General features: G+C 39.6%; 1 protein-coding gene across 1 annotated transcript in view; it reads left to right on the top strand.

The window, feature by feature from the left end:
• Positions 1–19,879, top strand: part of DPY19L1 (dpy-19 like C-mannosyltransferase 1) — a 109,109-nt gene extending 89,230 nt beyond the window's left edge. Inside the window, exons 15-22 of the mRNA XM_051979435.1 lie at positions 388–459; positions 1,170–1,219; positions 2,938–2,962; positions 5,013–5,132; positions 6,552–6,726; positions 11,202–11,301; positions 17,058–17,183; positions 18,009–19,879. Coding sequence (XP_051835395.1) covers positions 388–459; positions 1,170–1,219; positions 2,938–2,962; positions 5,013–5,132; positions 6,552–6,726; positions 11,202–11,301; positions 17,058–17,183; positions 18,009–18,168 — 828 coding nt within the window. The 3' untranslated portion in view covers positions 18,169–19,879. The remainder of the gene's footprint in view (positions 1–387; positions 460–1,169; positions 1,220–2,937; positions 2,963–5,012; positions 5,133–6,551; positions 6,727–11,201; positions 11,302–17,057; positions 17,184–18,008) is intronic.
• Positions 19,880–20,095: the final 216 nt, after the last annotated feature.

The raw sequence follows: 20,095 nt of genomic DNA, 5'->3' as shown, positions 1-20,095 counted from the left end.
TAAAGATAATACAACTTTTAATATTTTAAGTATAATTTTTTTTTTAGAAATTATGTGATACAAGGAAAAAAAAATATCCATCCTATATTTGGTTAAGTCAGAAAGAATAGCAAACACAAACTAAAAATATTTCTTTTAGGCCACAAGTGTTCAATGTTTCAAGCCTAATGAGTAGTTGGGAAGTAGATTTAGTATCATGTTTTTAACTCCATATTAACGAAGACTTTTCTTCAGGAATACATATACAGTTTTCCAGTGGAAATTAATGGGAAATTAGGACTCAATGATTTGTTAAATTTCCATAGTTGTACTTTTTAAAAACTTAATTTCTCTTTTTTTAGCGAAATAAAATTATCAGCTAAATTAAAATGCCTTTTTGAATTTCAGACTCCATTGAGGTACACAAGGACATTGCTGCTTCCTGTTGTTCTTGTGGTATTTGCAACAATTGTTAGAAGGGTAGGTGTGTACTTTGTGTAATATGTTGTTACTGTCTCTAGATCTGTACCCATTGTTTTTGTCTGTCTTTCTGTGAGTCTTGTATCCAGGCTTTCATATATGCCCCAAAGCCAATAATGAGAGAGTCAAATTTGTTTTTCATTCTCTCTATTCCAGTTTGATTAGATTATGTAGATATAATTTGAATGAGCCTGGCGCAGCAAGTGATGGGGAAAAAAAAGGAAAAAGTGGAAGAGGGTTAGAGGATATAGACTCCAGAAAACTTGACACGTAACGGTATAGGATAGGAGGCAAGAAGAGTGAAAGACAATGCAAACATCTTCTGTTTGGATGTCTTGGGAGAGTAACGCTGCCATTACTATAAATGTGAAGAAGAGGAGTAGAAAATGACTGAGTGGGGAAAATGGTGAGATTGTGATCATGGAGTTTAAGATGAAATCATCATTTGTTATTTTAAAGAAATCTTTCCTCATTCTTATATTGAGGTAAGATGTGTTTAAATCCTAGAAAAATCAGTCCTTGAGCTAATTTTATAGAAATTTTGTATTTCTATACAAATTAATGGGGAAAGCACTTCTTATATAAAAAGGCTTTTCTTTAGTGATCTGACTTGTCTTTTAACTTTTCAGTTTTTTAATTTAGAAAACATAAATGTTGGAAAATAGTTTTTTGAAATTATTAATCTGAAGTTTTAAAAATTCTGTTCACAGACTATGACTGATATTTTGTGTGTGTTGTCTAAACAACGTTCTCATATAAGGTAAATACATTATGCACTTTAAAATATGTATTAATTTCTGTATTAATCACTGCTTACATCAGTTTTTCTACCATCCATGTTCATAGTTAAGCTTGTCCTTCCCTTGATTTCCTCATATCTACTCCTATTATCATACTATTTTCCTTCCCATCCCTTTGTCCTAGAACTATAATTTCATCTGTGAATGAACTCCTGTTGGGGAACCTCCCTCTACTGTTTATATCAGCACCTGCCCTGCCACTTAAGAGTCTTTGAGACCACTTTCAGACCAGCCACAGCCGGTCATAAAATGTGAAAGTCATAGATTTTTGAGCCCTTCCTATTGGGGACGCACGTGATGCTACATCGAGCCCTCTATTCCTCCCGTCCAGCTGACCATCTGTCTGTAAAGGAAGCAGAATTCCATCCCCTGTCTGTGGCTCCTGGGCTATTGTGAAGCTGGAGGCAGGAAAGTACTGCATTAACCCCCGGCCCAGCCCCTCTCCCAGCCTATGCAAGTGCTTGGAGATATGCCCCCCTCCTGTGGGGCTCTTGTCTGTGACCTTCCACAGGCCTGTGCTCATGCTTTATCCTGGATACTGGGTTGGGCTGAGGGGCGGAGACAGTGGTCAGGCAGCCCTTGTCCAAAGCGGGGCTTACCTTGTGTATGGCCATGAGTATGGTGGGCAGTCTGAGGGAGGAGCGACAAGGCTGGGATTTGGAGTCACGAAACCAGGCTTCAGGGCTCCTCCCCGGTCTGTCCTTGCCTCTCTGTAGAGCTTCCATTTGTGAAATAGTGGGGTTGGCCTAAATGAGTTCTCAGGCCTCTCCCTTCCAGCTCTGTCCTATGATCCCAGAGTCCGCTTGCTGTGGTCATGGCTCTAATCTGCCCAGAACATTTGGAAATTGAGGGCCAGGTGAAAAGGGGTAAGAATGCCCTTCTCTGTGGCGCAGCCTTTTCTGTCAGTCCTCGTGATTTGTATTAGGGGAGTGATTTATATCAGGGGAGCCCCAGAGAGGAGAGGGTCTGGACCCTTGTGGCTACTTGGGGCAGCTCCAAGGCCTGTCTTGGATGTAGCCATTAGCCTTGGGACTTTATGGTGCTCCTAACAGGACTGGGCAATAGGTCTTTGTGAATGGAAGGGAAGTAAAGTAGTTTCATTTTCCCTGTTTGCCTCCATTTTTGAACTGAATAAAGCCTCATGACTAAGAAGTAAGGATACTGTGGCTGTGAGTGTTCCTCAAGAGTCAGGGATACAGACTGGGGATGGAAAGGACTGAGGATCTTCAGGAAGGATTAGGGCTCCTTTCAATATTACAGACCCACGGAGCCTCCTGCAATGAGGGAGCAACTTCTGACTGCTCCAGTCTTACTAAGGAAAAGAAAGAGGAAGGGGACAAGCAACAAGGGCTCTCAGAACTCACTGGCCTGACCTTGTCCTTGAAACCCTGGCAGAGTGCCCCATAGCTTGTGAGTTCTGTAAGTGACAAGTTAAATTTATCAAGGAACTGGAAGTGACTGATTAAATCCTAGAACTCATTTATAGTATAGGGCAACATTTGCATTTTATGTGTTTTTTTTTTTTTTGAATTGTTAACAGTTGATATTTTGTATTTGTGATTTGATATAAAGACTTTTTTTCCCAGAAATTTTCTTCAAAATAAAATCAGTAATAAATGAAGTTTTTTCATTAGTTGTTTCAACAATAATCCAATTATTTTTTCTTCTTAAATCCTAGGAAGCACCAGTTTGATCATGGAGAGGTAAATGTTTTATATGTATAGATTTTTTAAAATTAAGGGTGGTTTATGTAAATATAGTCATTATTAGTTTGTTGTGTAGAATTTCTGGTTGAATTGACTGTTGCCATGTGAGCTGAGGACTGACATTCATATGCATGGAAGAACTTTATAGAGTGATTCCTGTGACTAAATTCATCAAGTCTTACATGATGTGCTCTGAGGAGCTTCGGCAACAGAATGCCGCCAGACTCTGCCCGCAGAGCCTCCCGAGTTCTTGGCTCTTTGGGCTCCACCAGTGGCTGCAGTAGCAACAGAAGACATGCTCTCATCGGTCAGCCGGCAGTGACCAATGGTGGAATGGTGAAGCCAGAAGGCCAGGTGCCCCCTCTGGTGGGATATTGCAGGGGTTTGGGGCAGCAGCAGGCATTAGTGTCTCCCAGGTGTGCCCCCTTCTCCCCTCACCTTGTGCCTGCCCAGAGCCTCCGGCCTGATCACTGTGCCTCAGCTTGCTCCCCTGCTGTCCACCCTGCAGTCAGTGGCTTTAGTGATATTTGAAAGCCCCAGCCTGCCCTGTCCTCCAACTCATGAAATACCAGTGGCTTCTCATTCACTCAGGGTCAAATACAGAAACTTCTGCTGGGCTTTAAAGCCTTTCCAGGCTTAGTCCCTTCCTCTTGTTCCTTACTCCCCTCCACGTATTCCATGATCCAGCCACACTGGCCTGTTTCCTGCTTGTGACTCTCCCTCTGACTGCTCATTTGCCATCTTTGGGATGCCCTGGCTCCCTTCCTCTTAGTGAGCTCCTTTTCTTCCTTCGAGAGGCTTTCCCTAACTTTACCCACCCGTGCCAACGCTGCCAGAGCCTTTCTCCAAGATTTGCCCCGGTTCCCCCAGCTTGCATGCCCTTGGTGGCTTGTGGGTTGGCTCCTCCTTGACAGCCCGGGCTGTGTTTTTGCCTTTCCTTGTGCCTTTGGTGTCTGTCTCGCCACCCGTCACATTAGGAATACTCATTACAAACGTGTTGACTGACAATGACAAATCCTATCCAAGACAGACATTAACAGTTCTTCAGGGATTCTTAAAGAGCTTAGTTTTAAGTCACCGCTATCAGGCTCACCCTACTCTGCATGAACTATCGCCTGTCGGTGTCCTTCTAAAACGTGCCAGAAGCGCAGAGACCAGATCTCTCAGATCAGTGTATCAACTGTCTCCGAGCAGTCATCAGTCATCCACAAATAAGCGTGGCTTTTATGTCTTAATCTCCGAGTTGATAAAAGCTTGCTATCATAAAGCTTGACAACTGATTAAATGTAGTGTTTGATGTAATCTCTGTTTTTAATAAATTGAAATGGATCCTCCTAAGACAGCATTGTTGCATTTGCAACCCACATTTCTCCAGATTGCCTTCCTGAATTAGTAATTGGGATGGAGTTCTAGTTCTTTGCTTCTTCCCCATCTTCCTAAGACTCCTATTGCTTGCATCAAGATCAGATCTATGGATTTGCAATCAGAGGTGGAATCCCAGCTCAGCTGTCTCTCAGGCCCTGGTCCATCCCCTGTACAGTGAAGGAGGACATCGGATTATGTGACCTAACCTCCTTTCTGGCTGTGATTCTATGAACCTGTGGCCTGGGCATTGTTAAGGGAGGGGAGGCCTAAGACAGAGTGTGGCAAAGAGAGAAGTGTGTATTGATTGACACAATACTTGAGTGGACTAGCATTAGTTATTTGATGCAGTTTTACTGACTAGAAATTTTTTTTCCAAGGCAATTGGGGTTAAGTGACTTGCCCAGAGTCACACAGCTGGGAAGTATAAAGTGTCTGAGGCCCGAGTTGAACTCAGGTCCTCCTGACTTCAGAGCTGGTGCTCTATCCACATTACACTAGCTGTACCTAGAGAATTATTATTGTTTTTTATTAAATAAGAAGTAAAACTCTGAGTAAAAGCAGGATGTTCTTTTGTGTAAAGAATGCATCCCACTTTTAAAAGTGAGGTAGTTTAATTCTTTAAAATTCTTTGTTAAGTAAAAATTCTTTCTGTTTTATACTTGTATTTTGTTTCATTTTTCAGTTGGTTTATCATGCGTTGCAACTGTTAGCTTATACAGTCCTAGGTATTTTAATTATGAGGCTGAAATTATTTCTGACTCCACACATGTGTATCATGGCTTCTTTGATCTGCTCCAGACAGGTAAGATTTTATTTTTAATTTTTAGATTTAGAACAACAATGACAAATTACCTCCGCCTTTTGTCACCAAGTCATCTCCAGTTGAAAAACTATTAAAAATTGTAATTTTTCCATTTTCCGTATTTTTGTCTAATCCTTTTCCTGTGAAATTCTACCCAATGCTGATTACTCATTTTTCATTACCTCTTCACTCAAATATAGAGTTTTTAATGCATTGTGCACTTTTCTTTGTACTCTGTTTAAAAGCTTAGTCATCAAGACAGACTAGCAGGGGCCAGAACTACAGGGCCTCTGCTTTTTTTCTCTTTTAGAACTACCATCCTACCTTTGAATATGCTAAAAATAGAAAACCTGGTAAAATGGCTGCATGTGGTATGTGCGGGATGGACAGAACTACTGACTAGTGCCTCAGAACTTTGAAAAGCTGGTCGAAAAAGATTGTAATTTTTTGCTTGACAAAATTTGACTGAACTTTTGTTTGAATTTATTTGAATATTTGACTTTTACCAATCCATAGCTTATTATCATACTTGTGGTATTCAATGATATATTATTTAGTTAGAAAAACAACAACAACAAGGATTTGGGTTCATCCACAGCCCTATCGCACATCTCCCTTCCAGAATCAGGCCTTTTAAAACAGCATGTTTATTGGTTTGAAAAGACAATAGTCTTTCAATTCCTCCAAATTTTCTTTAAATATAGTTTGTTAATTTATCATTATTTTGGTTCTATATTATAAAGCTCTAAGTTGATGGACTCAGCAACCTGAGACATTAGAAATATGGAGTTTTAATATACTTGACTATAAATGTGTTACTTAGAAAATATTCCTCTTGATAGAATAATACATAAACTACGAGCAAGACCACTAGATCTGTGCATTAATCAAGGGAACTTATTGTATTAATAAAAGCATATTAAGATGGACTTGTAAAGTGTGTTAATCAAGATTATATTGCTACTTAGTTGTGAGCACAGAACAACCATTGTGACTATTTGTGGATGTGTGAATACAGAGCAAATCTTCTCTAAATTTGTATCATGGGGCCTATACTTGCTAGTTTGCATCTGTTTACAAATCGTTTCCAGTGCCTTCTAAAACAAAGGGCTTACACTAAGCCCTGTTCAAAACTTCCCATCAATCCTGTACACTTTTCCCTTAATCTCCATCTCAGCTCTCCAATGTGCAGGTCATGCAAGCATTGCTATCGGTATTCTACAGAGGGGAAATGGAGGCGCAGTTTGGGACTCGCCCAAAGTCCCACAGCTGATAAACTTCTGGATCAGCAAGTTGGCCCCTTCCCCTTCTTTGTGCTTTCCCCTGCTTCCTCTTGTGTCTCTTTGCTCTTAGAAGTACTGAGCCCCCCAGGGTCTCTGAGCCATTGAAAGTGATCGATCTATGTTTGTCTTCTTTCAGCTCTTTGGATGGCTCTTTTGCAAAGTGCATCCCAGCACTGTTGTTTTTGCCGTGTTAGCCATCATGTCCGTACAAGGGTCAGCCAATCTGCAGCACCAATGGAGCATCATTGGGGAGTTTAGCAATTTGCCACAGGAAGAACTTATAGAATGGATCAAATTTAATACCAAACCAGGTAAAAGGTTGCTTTGTTGTATCATGACTTGTCTTTTTCGCATGTGATTTTTAAAAAATGCTCACAAAGATTGTTTCCTTCCTTTCAGGAATGAATTATTACCAAGCCATTCCAAACCAAATGAATTGTCTATCTTATTTTGGGAAAAGATTGGGGGGTGGGTTAGATTATACAAATATAGTAATTTGTACCATAGTACACACACAGTAATTCATTCATGTCTTTGCTATTTAAAATAGTTTTAATCCAGATTCTTCACGTCACTTTTTAAGATTTGTTTCCCTAATGATACTTTTCTCAACAGCATTATATTCCTGTTCAACTGAAATCTCAGTTCATGTTTATCTTTAGGTCCTTGATCACACAAGTTTATTTATAGCCAATTGTTTTCCATTTGGCATGAATACATACATACATGTCCACTCTCTATACTGTGAGTTTCTTTCCTGGAAATCTGCAAATTCCATAACTATGCTGATGTTTTTCTTCATGTTGCTGATGAAGAAGCTGCACGGCGTCCATGTTGGAGCCGAGGACTAATAGAGACTCGTATATGTTCCTCGAGAGGTGTCCTGGCTCTCGGGCTTGACAGGGTGGTCAGGGAGTCAGCAGAGATGGGCGCAGGTCACAGCCCTGACACTTAGGAGCTTTGCAGCCCTCCTGAGAGCTCCAGAGAGGGGAGTCAGAGCTCCGAGCTCCTCTGCTCAGTTAGAAGTAGCTTTGCTTGTTGTGGATGAGGGAGCTCCTGTGGGAGGAAGCTTCTTGGGGCTCTGCTCACCCTGATTCTTCTGTCCATCTCCTAGACTCTCTGCTCCTGGCTTTTGGGCCCTTTGGGGCTCCCTTGATGATTTCTTCCACTTTTCCCTGTGCAGAGAAGAGTCTGAGAGTTTGGGGGGCTGCCTCCTCCCGGTGTGATTGCCTCAAGTTCTGTGTGTCCTGCCCTCAGGTCCTTGTCCTATGCTCCCCAGACCTCTCCAGACCATTCCCTAGTTCCATATTGGCAGCTCTTCGTGCAACGTCTGCAGCTCAGATCCCACAGCTGCCTTAAGAGAGATTTCCCTCTTATTTCCCTCTCCCTGTCCTTGGGATCCTCATTCTTTGAGGGTGCTTACCCTCCCCATCCCACAAGGGATGGCAAACAGCCTTTCTTGTCCTCGTTCTCACTGTGGCCGGCTGCCTCTCAGATACAGTTGCACTGCCGTGGCCCCTGGCAGATCTGCCTTCTCTCTGGCCTGGGCCATAGTTCCCCCTCCTCCGGCCCATCTTGGTCTCTGTCAGCTAGAGGTTGCTCTGATTATGTCCGCTCTGGGCTTAGCAAGAGCAGTGTGCATTTCAGGAGTCCTCAGATCTAATGTCGTGTAGCATCCCCATTTTACAGGTGAAGAAGTGGAGTCAGAGAGAGAGCGAGATGGCTTGGCCAAAGAGACCCAAGTCAGCAGTGGCAAAGTCAGGATTCAGTCCCATCTCTTCAGGCTTTGCTCCAGGACTCTCTCCACTGGCTGCATCCCTCCCTCCCAACCTGCCCATTGCTACCAAATCCACATGGTCTTTTAGGTCTTCTGCGAGAAGGTTTTTCAGCCTTATTTCATTATTATCATTGTTCCCTTCAGCCAGACCAGTCTACTGGTCACCTCCGGTCTTTCCTTCCCCCCTCCCCCATTCCTCCCTGCATTTGTTTATAGCATCACCCACATCCACAATGGTCCAAAGCCTTAGAACAATTTCTTTTGACGATCCTTTGTTCTGGACTTGTGTCAGACACTAGATGCTTCCTCTTCCTTAATTTCCTGTTCTTTTCTGCCAATAAATTTAATCTCTCTGAAAATTCTTGTATTTTCTTTAACCTCTCTTTTGTGCTTCTGATATATTGACTTGAAGATTTCTTTTACTGTTCTCTCCTGCCACATACACAGATACACACACACGCATATACATGCACATACATGTCAGTGCTCTGCTCGTTAAGAATAGGAACTAATACTGCTTTTCATTGTTGTTTCTGTAAAAGCTGGCACAGTCCTGTGTATATGAAGTACTTAATGAATGTTAATTGAATTCTTGAACTCTCCTTTGATTCTGATCCTCCAATTTCTACCAAAAAATAATTTTAAAATTATATGAATAAAATTGTTACATCCAGAGATTAACATTTGTAGTTACTGACTGAATTGAATTCTATTTATTAGATGTGTATATAAGTGTTATTTAACTGAATTTAATTTTTGTTTTTTAAAATTCTAATTATACACATATTTTTATGTACTTTAATTGTGGCTGAGAATAGTGGCCATAACTTCCATCTTGTTAAGCTAATCTTTTGGCAATAAATTCCTTTCAGTAAGTGTACTAGAAATCCATTCATGGAATCTAATCTCTTATCCACTTAGAAAAAGTGAATTGATTAAGGAAGGTGATATTAAAGTATCAACTATCAAACGTTTGAAGAAAATTTAATATGATATATTATTCTAGAATTTGTGTGCACTTACTAAATTGTCCATTATTTACTCATAGAAGATAAGGACTATCTTTCATTTCTCCAGAAGGAAGATAGATGGTAAGATGTTAAGAAGGGAGAGATGTTGACTAGTTTATATTAGGTTAAAAATTTCATTCATATCCCATACAGTGCCTTGTATATAAAAGGTACTCAGTAAATATTTTGTTGAATTTAATTTGTCAAATTAAGCAAATTTAAATATCCGTAAACAGTGCGTGAAGTATTTGATTCTAAGCGCCTTATTAGCTGTTTTATTTAGATGAGATTTATTATTATTTCTAGAACAGTTTAGATATTTATACAAATAAGATCATAATGAAGTTATCCTTATGTTCTCAAAAATTATTATGAACAACCACTTTGTTTGCAGTGTTTTTCTCCTCTAATAGAACTGGGAAATGCAACTTATGAAGAATGTAAATTACTAGTGTAAATTTATCCAAACATACTCACAAACATGGTAATTATCTGAAAATTGAGTTTAGTGTACAATTATGTAAGGTTGTTGTTTACTTGGATGCCATTTGTGTAAGTGAAGTAGCAGCATGTACTCCAAGCAAAAGGCTAGAATGGAAAATAGCACATTTCTATGATAGGCTTTTCTATTCTTAAGTGAGCCATTTCTGAAGTGTGGGGGTATGGCCAGTGTTTCACTACTTTTTTTGCCTACCCTCTTCCCTCATCAGAAGACAAAACTTATATCTAAACTGAAAGGATCTTCTCGATTAAGAGTAAGAATTGGAATTCACAAGTAACATATAAATTTATATTTAATTTATTTACTATATCAAATAAGACTGAGAAATGTTGAAACAGAAAGTAAACTTTTTTATATTTTAGATTAAGAAGAAATGAAAATCAGAGAATCAGTATAGTTCATCAATGCATATTCCCTTAATTGATCTTGCTTGAGTTTTTGTGACCTGAATGCCTTAACTTGACCTATCCTCTTCCCCCCTTGCCATGATTTATATTTGTTTGATAATCTTGTATATTCTTATGGACCTTACCTACTGAGTCTGATTAGTTGAGACTCCATTTTTCCTCTGTAGGATCATATTGTCTTAAATATCAATTTCCTGATAGTAAAGTTGCCAGGGTCTCCCATTTCACCTGGGGCCATTTCTAGTCATCCTGATCTCCATTTGGCCACTGGATCCAGATGGCTCTGGAAGAAAAAGTGAGGCAGGCGACCTTACCAGCCCTTCCTCCCTCAAATCCGATTCATTTTCATGTCATGGAGTCACCTCCAACATACAATGTCTATTTTTAAGTCGATTTAAGGCTGTGTCATCTTTTGGGCACATGAAATCTTCAGAATGTTGAATTGTGTTTTCCAAAAATAGTTTCAAAATTCTTTTTTTTTTAAATTTAGTTCCTTGCTGTCTTCTTAAAAGCCTATTAATTTCTATTCTGTTTTCTTAAACATAGTAATTAAAATTTATGTTTAATTTAAAAGGAAAGTGTAATGGGCTGAGGCTTGAGTTGATGCACTGAGGTCCCAAGCACGTGAGGCTAAATAGTAATTGGACCATACTCTATTAATATATATGCTTGGAAAAAGAATAGCCCCCGCCCACTCTTTGTGCAAGTCCCGATGTGTTGTATAGGAAATGATGATTTTGGTGGGTGGAGGCAGGGGAGTGGAAAGGGAAGCGGAAAGAGAGACTGCTGGCTGGCGTCTTGTCACAGCTGCTCACATTGCTATCGCAACTCCCTTTCACCTCCGATCCCCCCTTCACCTGCAATCCCCCTTCACCTCTGCTGGCTGGCTTCCTGTCGCATATGCCCATATTGTTATCGCAATCCCCCTTCACCTCAAAAAGAATAAAGATTGAAGATTTTTCTCTTAACCTGAATTCCTGACTCCTGATGATTTTAAATACGCGGTCATCACAGGAAAGGATGCTGAATCCATGAACAAAATAAATTATTTTCTTTGGAAAATGATCTCTAGTGGCCTCTTGTTTTTCAGATGCTGTTTTTGCTGGTGCAATGCCTACAATGGCAAGTGTTAAACTTTCTGCACTGCGGCCCATTGTTAATCATCCACATTATGAGGATGCAGGTTTGAGGTCAGTGTTACAATTTAATGTTATTCCTTCATAGATGAACAAAAATCTGAGTTTGGTCTTTGGGGACTAGAATTTAGAAGTCAACGTGTCAGACAACAATGTGGACTATTTGTTTTTGATCCCTTAATATATCCTAAAATTAGAATTGCATATGAAAATCTATTTAAGATGATATTATTCATAGACCTTTGACACATGCCATTTCTCATTGGGATATAAAGGTAAACCTACATTTTTGAAGCTAGTGTCAGGATAACATAAATTTTGTCTGAAAGTCTTTCATTATGGGCATCTAAGAGTTGGTCATCAGGGGACAACTGAGGCAGGGATGTGATTTACATCAGTTCAAGGAGTGTCAGTGAACATAAATGGATGGGAATGAGTGAGTTGGATTCAGATAATTATTACAAAGAATTACAGGAATTATTACGTGGAATTACAAGAATCTCAAAAAAGAAATGAAGCACCCTTTATACCCAATGAAAGCTGAGAAAAGCAGGACTGGGGTATGATTTTAAAAATGGTCAATGATAGATCACCAAAATACACAAGGCTAGGCTGTAAGCACTGATGTCAAAGAGACTGGAGTCAATCAGTTCTCCGAAGACCTACAACATTTTCTTGAAATAATCCCCCAAAAGATGTCATATTCATCAAAGGAGATTCTCTTTAGAATCCTAAAGAGAAAATCAAAAGATAATTTCATTTTAACTGATAAGTTGGCCTTGGAATACAAAATGAAGGAGGACTGATAAAAATCTGGTCAGACATAACAACACTCCTTTTCAACAACTCAAATTGCAATTCTGCATATGGACTCACTAGATGTTTGGTATAGAAATCAGTGGCAGCTAAAGATGGAGAAACTGTATACATTCAATTAAAACAAGACCTGGAACTGATTGTGGCTCACTTCTTATTGCAAAATTCAGACTGAATTTGAAGCAAGTAAAGAAACCATCAGATCATGTAGGTATCATCTAAATAACAGGAAATTATGAAATTGCAATGGAGGTGAATATATTTCAGAGATTATATGTAGTACACAGAGTGCCTGAAGAACTATAGATAGTGGTAAGGAGAAAGTAAAAAAAATCCAAAGAAAAAGAGCAAGAAAGTAAAATGGCTGAATGAAGAGGCTGTAGAAGTAGCTGAGAAAAGAAGGAAAATGAAAGGGAGATAGATATCCAACTGAATGTAGAATTCCAGAGACTAATGAGAGATAAGATGATTTCTTACATGAGAAGTGCAGAGAAATAGAAGAAAACAATAGAATGTGAAAGACAAGAGATCTCTTCAAGAAAATTAGAGATATCAAAAGAAAGTTTCATCCAGAAATGGGCATGATAAGAAGCAGAAATTTGCAAAAAAAAAAACATATGAAGATAATCTTAACATCACTAATAACCATTACTGATCTAGAGCCAGACTTCCTGAGAATGAAGTTAAGTGGGCCCTAGGAAGCAATGCTAATGATAAAGTGATGGAATTCCAGCTGAGCTATTTAAAACCCTAAAAGATGATCCTGTGAAAGTTCTACCCTCGATATGCCAACAAATTGGGAAACTCACAGTGGCTACTGGGTTGGAAAAGTTTGGTTTGTATGCCAGTCTTAAAAAAGGACAATACCAAGGGATGTTCAGATTACTGAACAGTTGTGTCATTTCACCCACTAGCAGCTCATACATAAGATTCTGTAAGCTAGGCTTCAGCGGTATGTGAATCAAGAACTACCAGAAGAACCGTTGGAGCAGAAGAGGCAGAGGAACTCGAAACCGAATTGCCAACATTCGGGATTATCAAGAAGACTAGGGAGCTCCAGATAAAAGCTCCAGATAAACAACTACTTCAGCTTCATTGACTACACTAAAGCCATTGACTGTGTGGACAAGGAAATGTAGCAAGTTCATAAAGAGAGAAGATCATCTTACTTGATCCTGAAAAGCCTGTATGTGGACAAGAAGCAACAGAAGAACAATTGATTAATTTAAGATTGGAAACAGTGTGACAAGACTGCATATTGTTATCTTATTTATTTAATTTATATGCAAAGAACACACGCAAAATGCTAGGCTGGATGACTGAAAAGCCAGAATTAAAATTGCCAGGAGAAATATTAAGAATCTCAGATAAGCAGATAATACCACTGCTGGCAGAAAGAGAAGAGGAATGAAGAAGCCTTTGGGTAAAGATAAAAAAGTTGGCTTGAAATTTAACCTCAAAAAAGTAATCCCTAAGGAACTGGTCCCATCACTTCCTGACAAATATAAGAAAAAAATGGAAGCAGTATCAGACCCTATATTCTTGTGCTCAAAGATAATACACACAGCAGCTGTAGCCATGAAATTAAAAGACACTTGCCTTTTGGAATGAAAGCATAGTGATTGCGTATTGTGTCCAGAATTGCTGAGTGCTGAAGAGGTCGAGGGAAGTGAAATTGGGAAAAGATCATGAGATTTAGCAATTAAGAATCACTGGGGAGTCTGAGAATAATTTCTGTTGAATCATGGGATTGGACGTGAGAGGTTGCAATGTATCCACAATTGATTTTACACTCCTTTTTTTCAAGAAATTTAACAGTGAAAGGTAGAAAAGATATATAATTACTGTGAGAATAGGAAGGTGTTTTAGGGATTGGGAAAGTTTTGAGTGAGGAGCCAATGGGATAGGGCAAGACAGGAAGTTAGAGATGATATTATATTGTCAATGAGCGAAGCATCTAGAGAAGACTAGGAGTTCAATTAGTCAATAAGGATTTATTAGCACTTACTATGTACCAAGCTTTGTGTAGGTTCTGAGGGTACAAGTTCAAAGAATGAAGCAAGTACTACTCTTAAGAACTTAGAATTCAATGAGGAAGACAAGTATATAAGTATATAAAGACAAAGCAGTTATATACAAGGTGTTTGGGATCAGGAAAAAGTTCCTGTAGAAGGTCATGCTTGAGCTTCATTTTAAAGGAAGAGACAGATTCTTTGAGGGAAAGTTAAGGAGTTTCTTCCAGCCGTGGTACTGCCCGGGCAAGAAAAGAGAGGAGGCCAGCTTATATGTGATGGGAAATGAGGTGGGCCCAGAGGCTGCCAGGCCTTAAGAGCAGAGCAGACTAGTTTATAGTTTGTCCTTGAGTGAATAAAAAGCTGTTGCTGTTCACAGAATACAGGATTGACATGGCTCAGTCAGTTTTGCAGCATTGTGGAAGACTAAGTGGGAACAAGACTGAGATCAGAAGGCCATTGGGGAGGGGATGAGGGCCTGAACTAATGGGAAAAAGGAGTTGGCTTCAAAAGGTGCTGGGAAGGTGGGGGAGCTGGTTCGATACGTGGAGGAAGGAAGAAGGGGTTTGAGACCAAGGGGATGTGTGTGGACATTGGTGATGTCCACAGAAATAGGGAAGTTGGAAGAGGGTGTGAAGAAACCCAGGAGCTTAGTTAAGGCTTATTGAACTTAAGGCAGCCCTGTGGTATCCAAGTTACAAATGTCTAGAAGGTGATAGGAGATGGAAGTTCGGTGGAGGGACTGGGTCTCGGTAGATGGATCTCCTCGTTTTCTGTATAAAGATCATTTAAACCCAGGGGAGCCTGTGCTATTTCAGAAAAGGATGTAGGGAAAAGAGAATCTCTGAGGATAGTCTTGGGGTGCACGTGCTATCCATTGGGGGACCAGTCAAGGAGACAGCCAGAGGGCTTGGATGTCTCTGGGAGGTGAGACTGGGATCCTGAGAAAAGGGCTGAGTCTGGAGACAGCAGCTTGGAGGCAGAAGGCAGAGGGGAGAAGGGCCGTCTCAGCAAGCAGACACCTTTGGGAGGACCTGAGCTGAGCAAGCATGGGGAGGAGGGACTTAGCGCAGGGTTTGCCTCAGAAAGCAGCCCATGCTCCCAGGTTGCCGAGAAACTGAAAGAGTGAGTGGCTTTCCGTGGCTCTCTTCAACAATGAGATGATCCAAATCAGTTCCAATTGTTCAGTACTGAATGAAGAGAACCAGCTACACCCAGTGAAAGAACTATGGAAAATGAGTGTGAACCACAACATAGCATTTCTATTTTTTCTGTTATTGTCTGCTTGCATTTGTGTTTTCCTTCTCAGGTTATTTTTACTTTCTTTCTCTCTGATTTTTCTTGTGCAACAAAATAACTGTATAAATATGTATACATATATTGGAATTAACATATACTTTAACATATTTAACATATATGGGACTACCTGTCATCTATGGGAGGGGGTGGGGGGAAGGAGAGGAAAAATTGGAACAGTTGGTTTTGCAAGGGCCAGTGTTGAAAAATTGCCCATGCATATGTTTTGTAAATAAAAAGCTACAATAATAAAATAAATAAAAAATTAAAAAAAAGAGTGAGTGCTCACGGCAGACTGGTTGGCTTACCCTTCAGGAGGTGCCCTTCGGTCTCCTCACCGCACATCCCATTGTAGTTCTGTAAAGCCAGGCAACCACTTAACACCCTGAGGAGGGGGCCAAGGGCTGGTGCCAACCAAGCTGAGGTGCCCATGGCTTTGCCCTGCCTGCCCCCAGCTGGCCTGGGGAGATCGTGGTTGTTTCTTTATTGGTCTTCCCATTCCAGGTCTTCTCCCCATCAGTTCATCCTCCCCACAGATGCTGGACGATGTTCCAAAAGCAGGGCCCTGCTCAGGAAGCTCTGGGGACTCCCTCTGCCTCTGCCTTCGAGTCCCCACTCTTAGCTTTGTCTGTAAGGGTCAGCAGGCCTTATCTGGCCTTTCCCTTTCTTCATGTCTGAGGACCCCGTTGGCCATTCCTATGCATAAGCTTCCATCTCCCCTCTGTAGCCCTCACTGGCTGCCCCATTCTTGGAATGCACTCTTTCCTCCCCAAGAGACCTTGGGGCTCCTGACTGACCCAACATTCAGAAGAGACAAGGTGGGGGGAGACTGGCAGGTTGGGAAGGGCCTTCTTTCCACTCCTAAGAACCACCAAGGAGCCTTCTCTGCAGGGCCCTCACCCCCCCCCCCCCATTTTAAATAGTTTGCTTCTTTAATCTCCAGACACAAAAATCATAACTAGCATTTAGAGAACAGTTGAAGGTTGGCAAAGCTCTTTACAAACGTGATCTCGCTGGATCCTCACAATCACCAATAAGTGTTCTTTCACCCCCATTTCACAGATGAGGAAACTGAAGCAGACAGGTTATTGTTATACTGCTGTTGTACAGGGCACACAGATTTAAAGGTCACCCAGCTAGGAAGTATCTGAGGTCAGATTTGAACTCAAGGCTTCCTGACTTCACCCCCAGAGAATGACCTTAGAACTGGAGTCACTTGAGATTCAATTCCCAAAGAGTATAGGGATTGTGTCTGTCCTACCGTAGCCTGCTTGGTTTGTCTCCACTATGAGATCTATCTGTTGGCTTTTGTACATCAGAGGTGTCAGTGGGAGATTAAATTAAGTGCCATAAGAAATGACATTCCCTAGGTGGGGATTTTTCAGACGGCCCATCGGTCCCATAGCCCCCTCTTCCAGGAGCTTCTCTCGCCTTCCCCCTTGCTTTGAGTCTGCCCTTTGCCCATCACTTCAGCTATGTTCCCCCACAGTAGCTGCTCTCCTGGTCCTTCCTTCTCTCCTAGAACCAACGACTTTCTCTGCTTTGCCAAGGACCAGAGAAAGCCCAGGGCTGGATGAAAGGATTCTGTTTTTGCTATATAAATGTGGCTTTTAATTTAGTCTTTAAAGTCTGGTCTATTTTCTTTTTCACCTGAAAAATCTTTTGCATGATTGTTTATTTTTCAAGGGCAAGAACAAAAATTGTTTACTCAATGTACAGTCGAAAACCAGCCGAAGAAGTGAAGCAGGAATTAATCAAATTAAGAGTGAACTATTACATTCTAGAAGAGTCATGGTGTATAAGAAGAACCAAGTGAGTATATAACACAATTAATATTCTACATTCATCGAATCTTAAAAGGTTAATTTAATCCACTGATAGTGTTTCATTGCCCAGTGAGTTTGATGACATTCTGCGTCAAATTCACTTAATATTTTGGGAAAATTTTAAGTTAAATAAATTCTATTTAGCCAATTAGATGGTAGGGAGCTTTGCAGAAGTTTTGATTTAAAAGCTTTTCTACCTTCTTCATCTCTCTACTTTTAGTATCTATCTAGCACTGGCACAGAAAATCCCCAAATTTAAATTTATACTTGACTTTGATTTTTCTTAGTTTTTATTTGGATATGGCTATGTTTGCTCAAAAGACTCCATCAACAGAAGTCATGAATTTCACTATGATTCTCTCACAGATAATTTTCCAAGCAATTCCAGGTTACCCTTCTTTCCTTTTTTCTTCTATTTATATGGGTCATCAGTGGCCCTTTGAAATGCTAAGCCTCTCTCAGTGACATTTTTCAAATTTTAGTGTTTTCTTATTCCTTATGTTCTCTTTCACTTTCTCATACATTTTCTTATATGTATATTTCATCATACACCATGTGTACATATGTATACATATGTGTGTATTTATGTTTATGTGTGCCATAGAATTTAGATAAGAAAAATTGAGGTACTCTCTGGAATAACCTTCATACTTTACAGAAATCTTAGACCCAGATAAGCTAAATGCCTTTCCTAATAAATCACTAAGCACATTCATGCTATAGATGCAACCAGGTTCTGGGCTTTCTGATTCCCAGATTGGGGGTGTACATATACATTTTTAACCCATGCAACCATTTTTTTTTTTCCTAGGCCCGGTTGCAGTATGCCTGAGATTTGGGATGTGGAAGATCCTTCCAATGCGGGCAAAACCCCATTATGCAGCCTCTTGGTCAAGGACTCAAGACCTCACTTTCCCACAGTATTCCAAAACAGAATTTACAAAGTATTAGAAGTTATTAAAGAGCGATGAATGCCACTTGAACCAATGTAGTTGAAAGAACCACATTAGAAATTGTTGTTTAACCTTTTGCTATTAACTCATTAAGATCATTTTAATTTACATCTCAAGTTTTATAGAAAAAATTTCAAATATAAAACATTTTAGTTTTAAAATGTGTCAACCAGATAATAATTACTTTCACCTTTATTACATGGTTTCTGTTAAAGTCATGCCTTTGAAATTTGCTATGCAAATTATCATATGCTTATACATCTCATGAACAAATATCCACCCTACAGAAATTGAGTAGGGGACCCGTGTAGAAGAAATGGAAGTTGCCAGTTTTTAGCCCTGAAATAGGACTAGTTCTGGGATCCTTGGCCCTGGTTCCCCTCTTCATTCTTTCACGATTCACCCTCTGTTATCAGAGGGTGAACAGGGCAAGGAGAAAGTTAGAAAATTCAAGGCTGTTGCTTTGGCTGGTTAGATGGAATGCTAGTAAAAAAAGAATTGTTCAAGTAGCCATGAAGAGTCCTCTCTCTAGAGCCTTCTGGGAAATTCTTTGAATTTCATTTTTTTTAAATGTTCTTTCTGTTGTCCATTGCCATGAGCAATCTGGAGTTGTCTGCCTCTAAGTTAATTCAAACCCTTTTGCATAGTGATTATGATTTTTGCCTGAGTGTTGTTATTTTGCAACAGGCTCCTTAGAATACTAACCATTATAACACATTTCTTTTTCCCACATCTCATTCATTACCTGAATATTGGTAAGATTTCTCTATGTCTGAGAAATTCACTTCTTCCTGGTAACCTTGTAAATATTTTTTTTTAACTTTTTCAATGTACTAAATATATTTCATGGTTTTTAACCATTTTTAAGCTTACTATATTTTTAGTTGCGATAAGGTGCAAAAAAAATGTTGAGAGTCTCCAAATATATTCTATAGTTATTACATTTGAAAACTAAAATTTGAATTATTAAAAAGCTATTTGACCAGATATATAATTTTATTGTAACAATAATATCTGGTTATTTTTCTTTTAATATCTATGTGTAATCAAAACATTATGACATTTTTTATGATATTTAGAAAGAGTTGTGATTTCATCAGTGTGGGTATATGTCCATTGATGATACCCTACTCTTGGGTATTTGTTCATCTTGTGCAGTTTTTGACTGTTTTTTCTATCAACTCTCAATAAGGTATTGGCCCAGTTTGTGAAAGCCTTCCTTTTTCTTTTTCTGGAAGTAGGTGTACCAGCTGACACTCTGAGGTGTTAATCAGTTGTTTTTTATTTTATTTTTTTCATTCAGGTTATATGACTAGCCCTTTAAAAAAAAATCATAAATATTCACATGTAATCCTCACGCTAATGAGTGACTGCAGTCTACTTATGACCACCATGCATTATCTTCTTTAACTTGTAAGGAATTTAGTCTGAAGTCACAAATATCTGGGGCTGCCCAGAAAATGCTTGCTCTGAAGACAGTGGGCTTTTGCAATGACCAGAAATTTTGTATCAGTGACAGCCACTGTTTTCTGACTTCGCCCAGCTCAGACAAACTGTTACCTCAGATCCATAACCAGATAAAAAACAGGACAGAATCTGCTCATTAATTCTCCATTTCAGATTATCGCTTAGAGCCAAAGTGACCATTCAGGGCTTCACTGTCTTGTTAGAGATGCAGGCTTTTGGTTTTCTTTTTTGAAATGAAAAAGTAAAAGAAAAGTTGTAATGATTTTCTTTTTTATTTTTTTTTCTTATAGAAAATTTGAGTTCATTGCATTTTGGTTCTTTTAGTATGATTTGAATATGAATGATGAACAAACAGTATTATTTGTCTTATAATGACTACATTTCACTCTCATTGCTGCTTTAGATTATTTAATGCTTAATTTGGAAAGGCTCATTTTAACAAACACTGACCATCTCACATCACCCCCCCTAAAAAAAC

This window comes from Antechinus flavipes, chromosome 1 (genome assembly GCF_016432865.1).
Source record: "Antechinus flavipes isolate AdamAnt ecotype Samford, QLD, Australia chromosome 1, AdamAnt_v2, whole genome shotgun sequence".
Lineage (NCBI taxonomy): Eukaryota > Metazoa > Chordata > Mammalia > Dasyuromorphia > Dasyuridae > Antechinus > Antechinus flavipes.
This window is presented reverse-complemented; position numbering and strand designations above follow the sequence as displayed.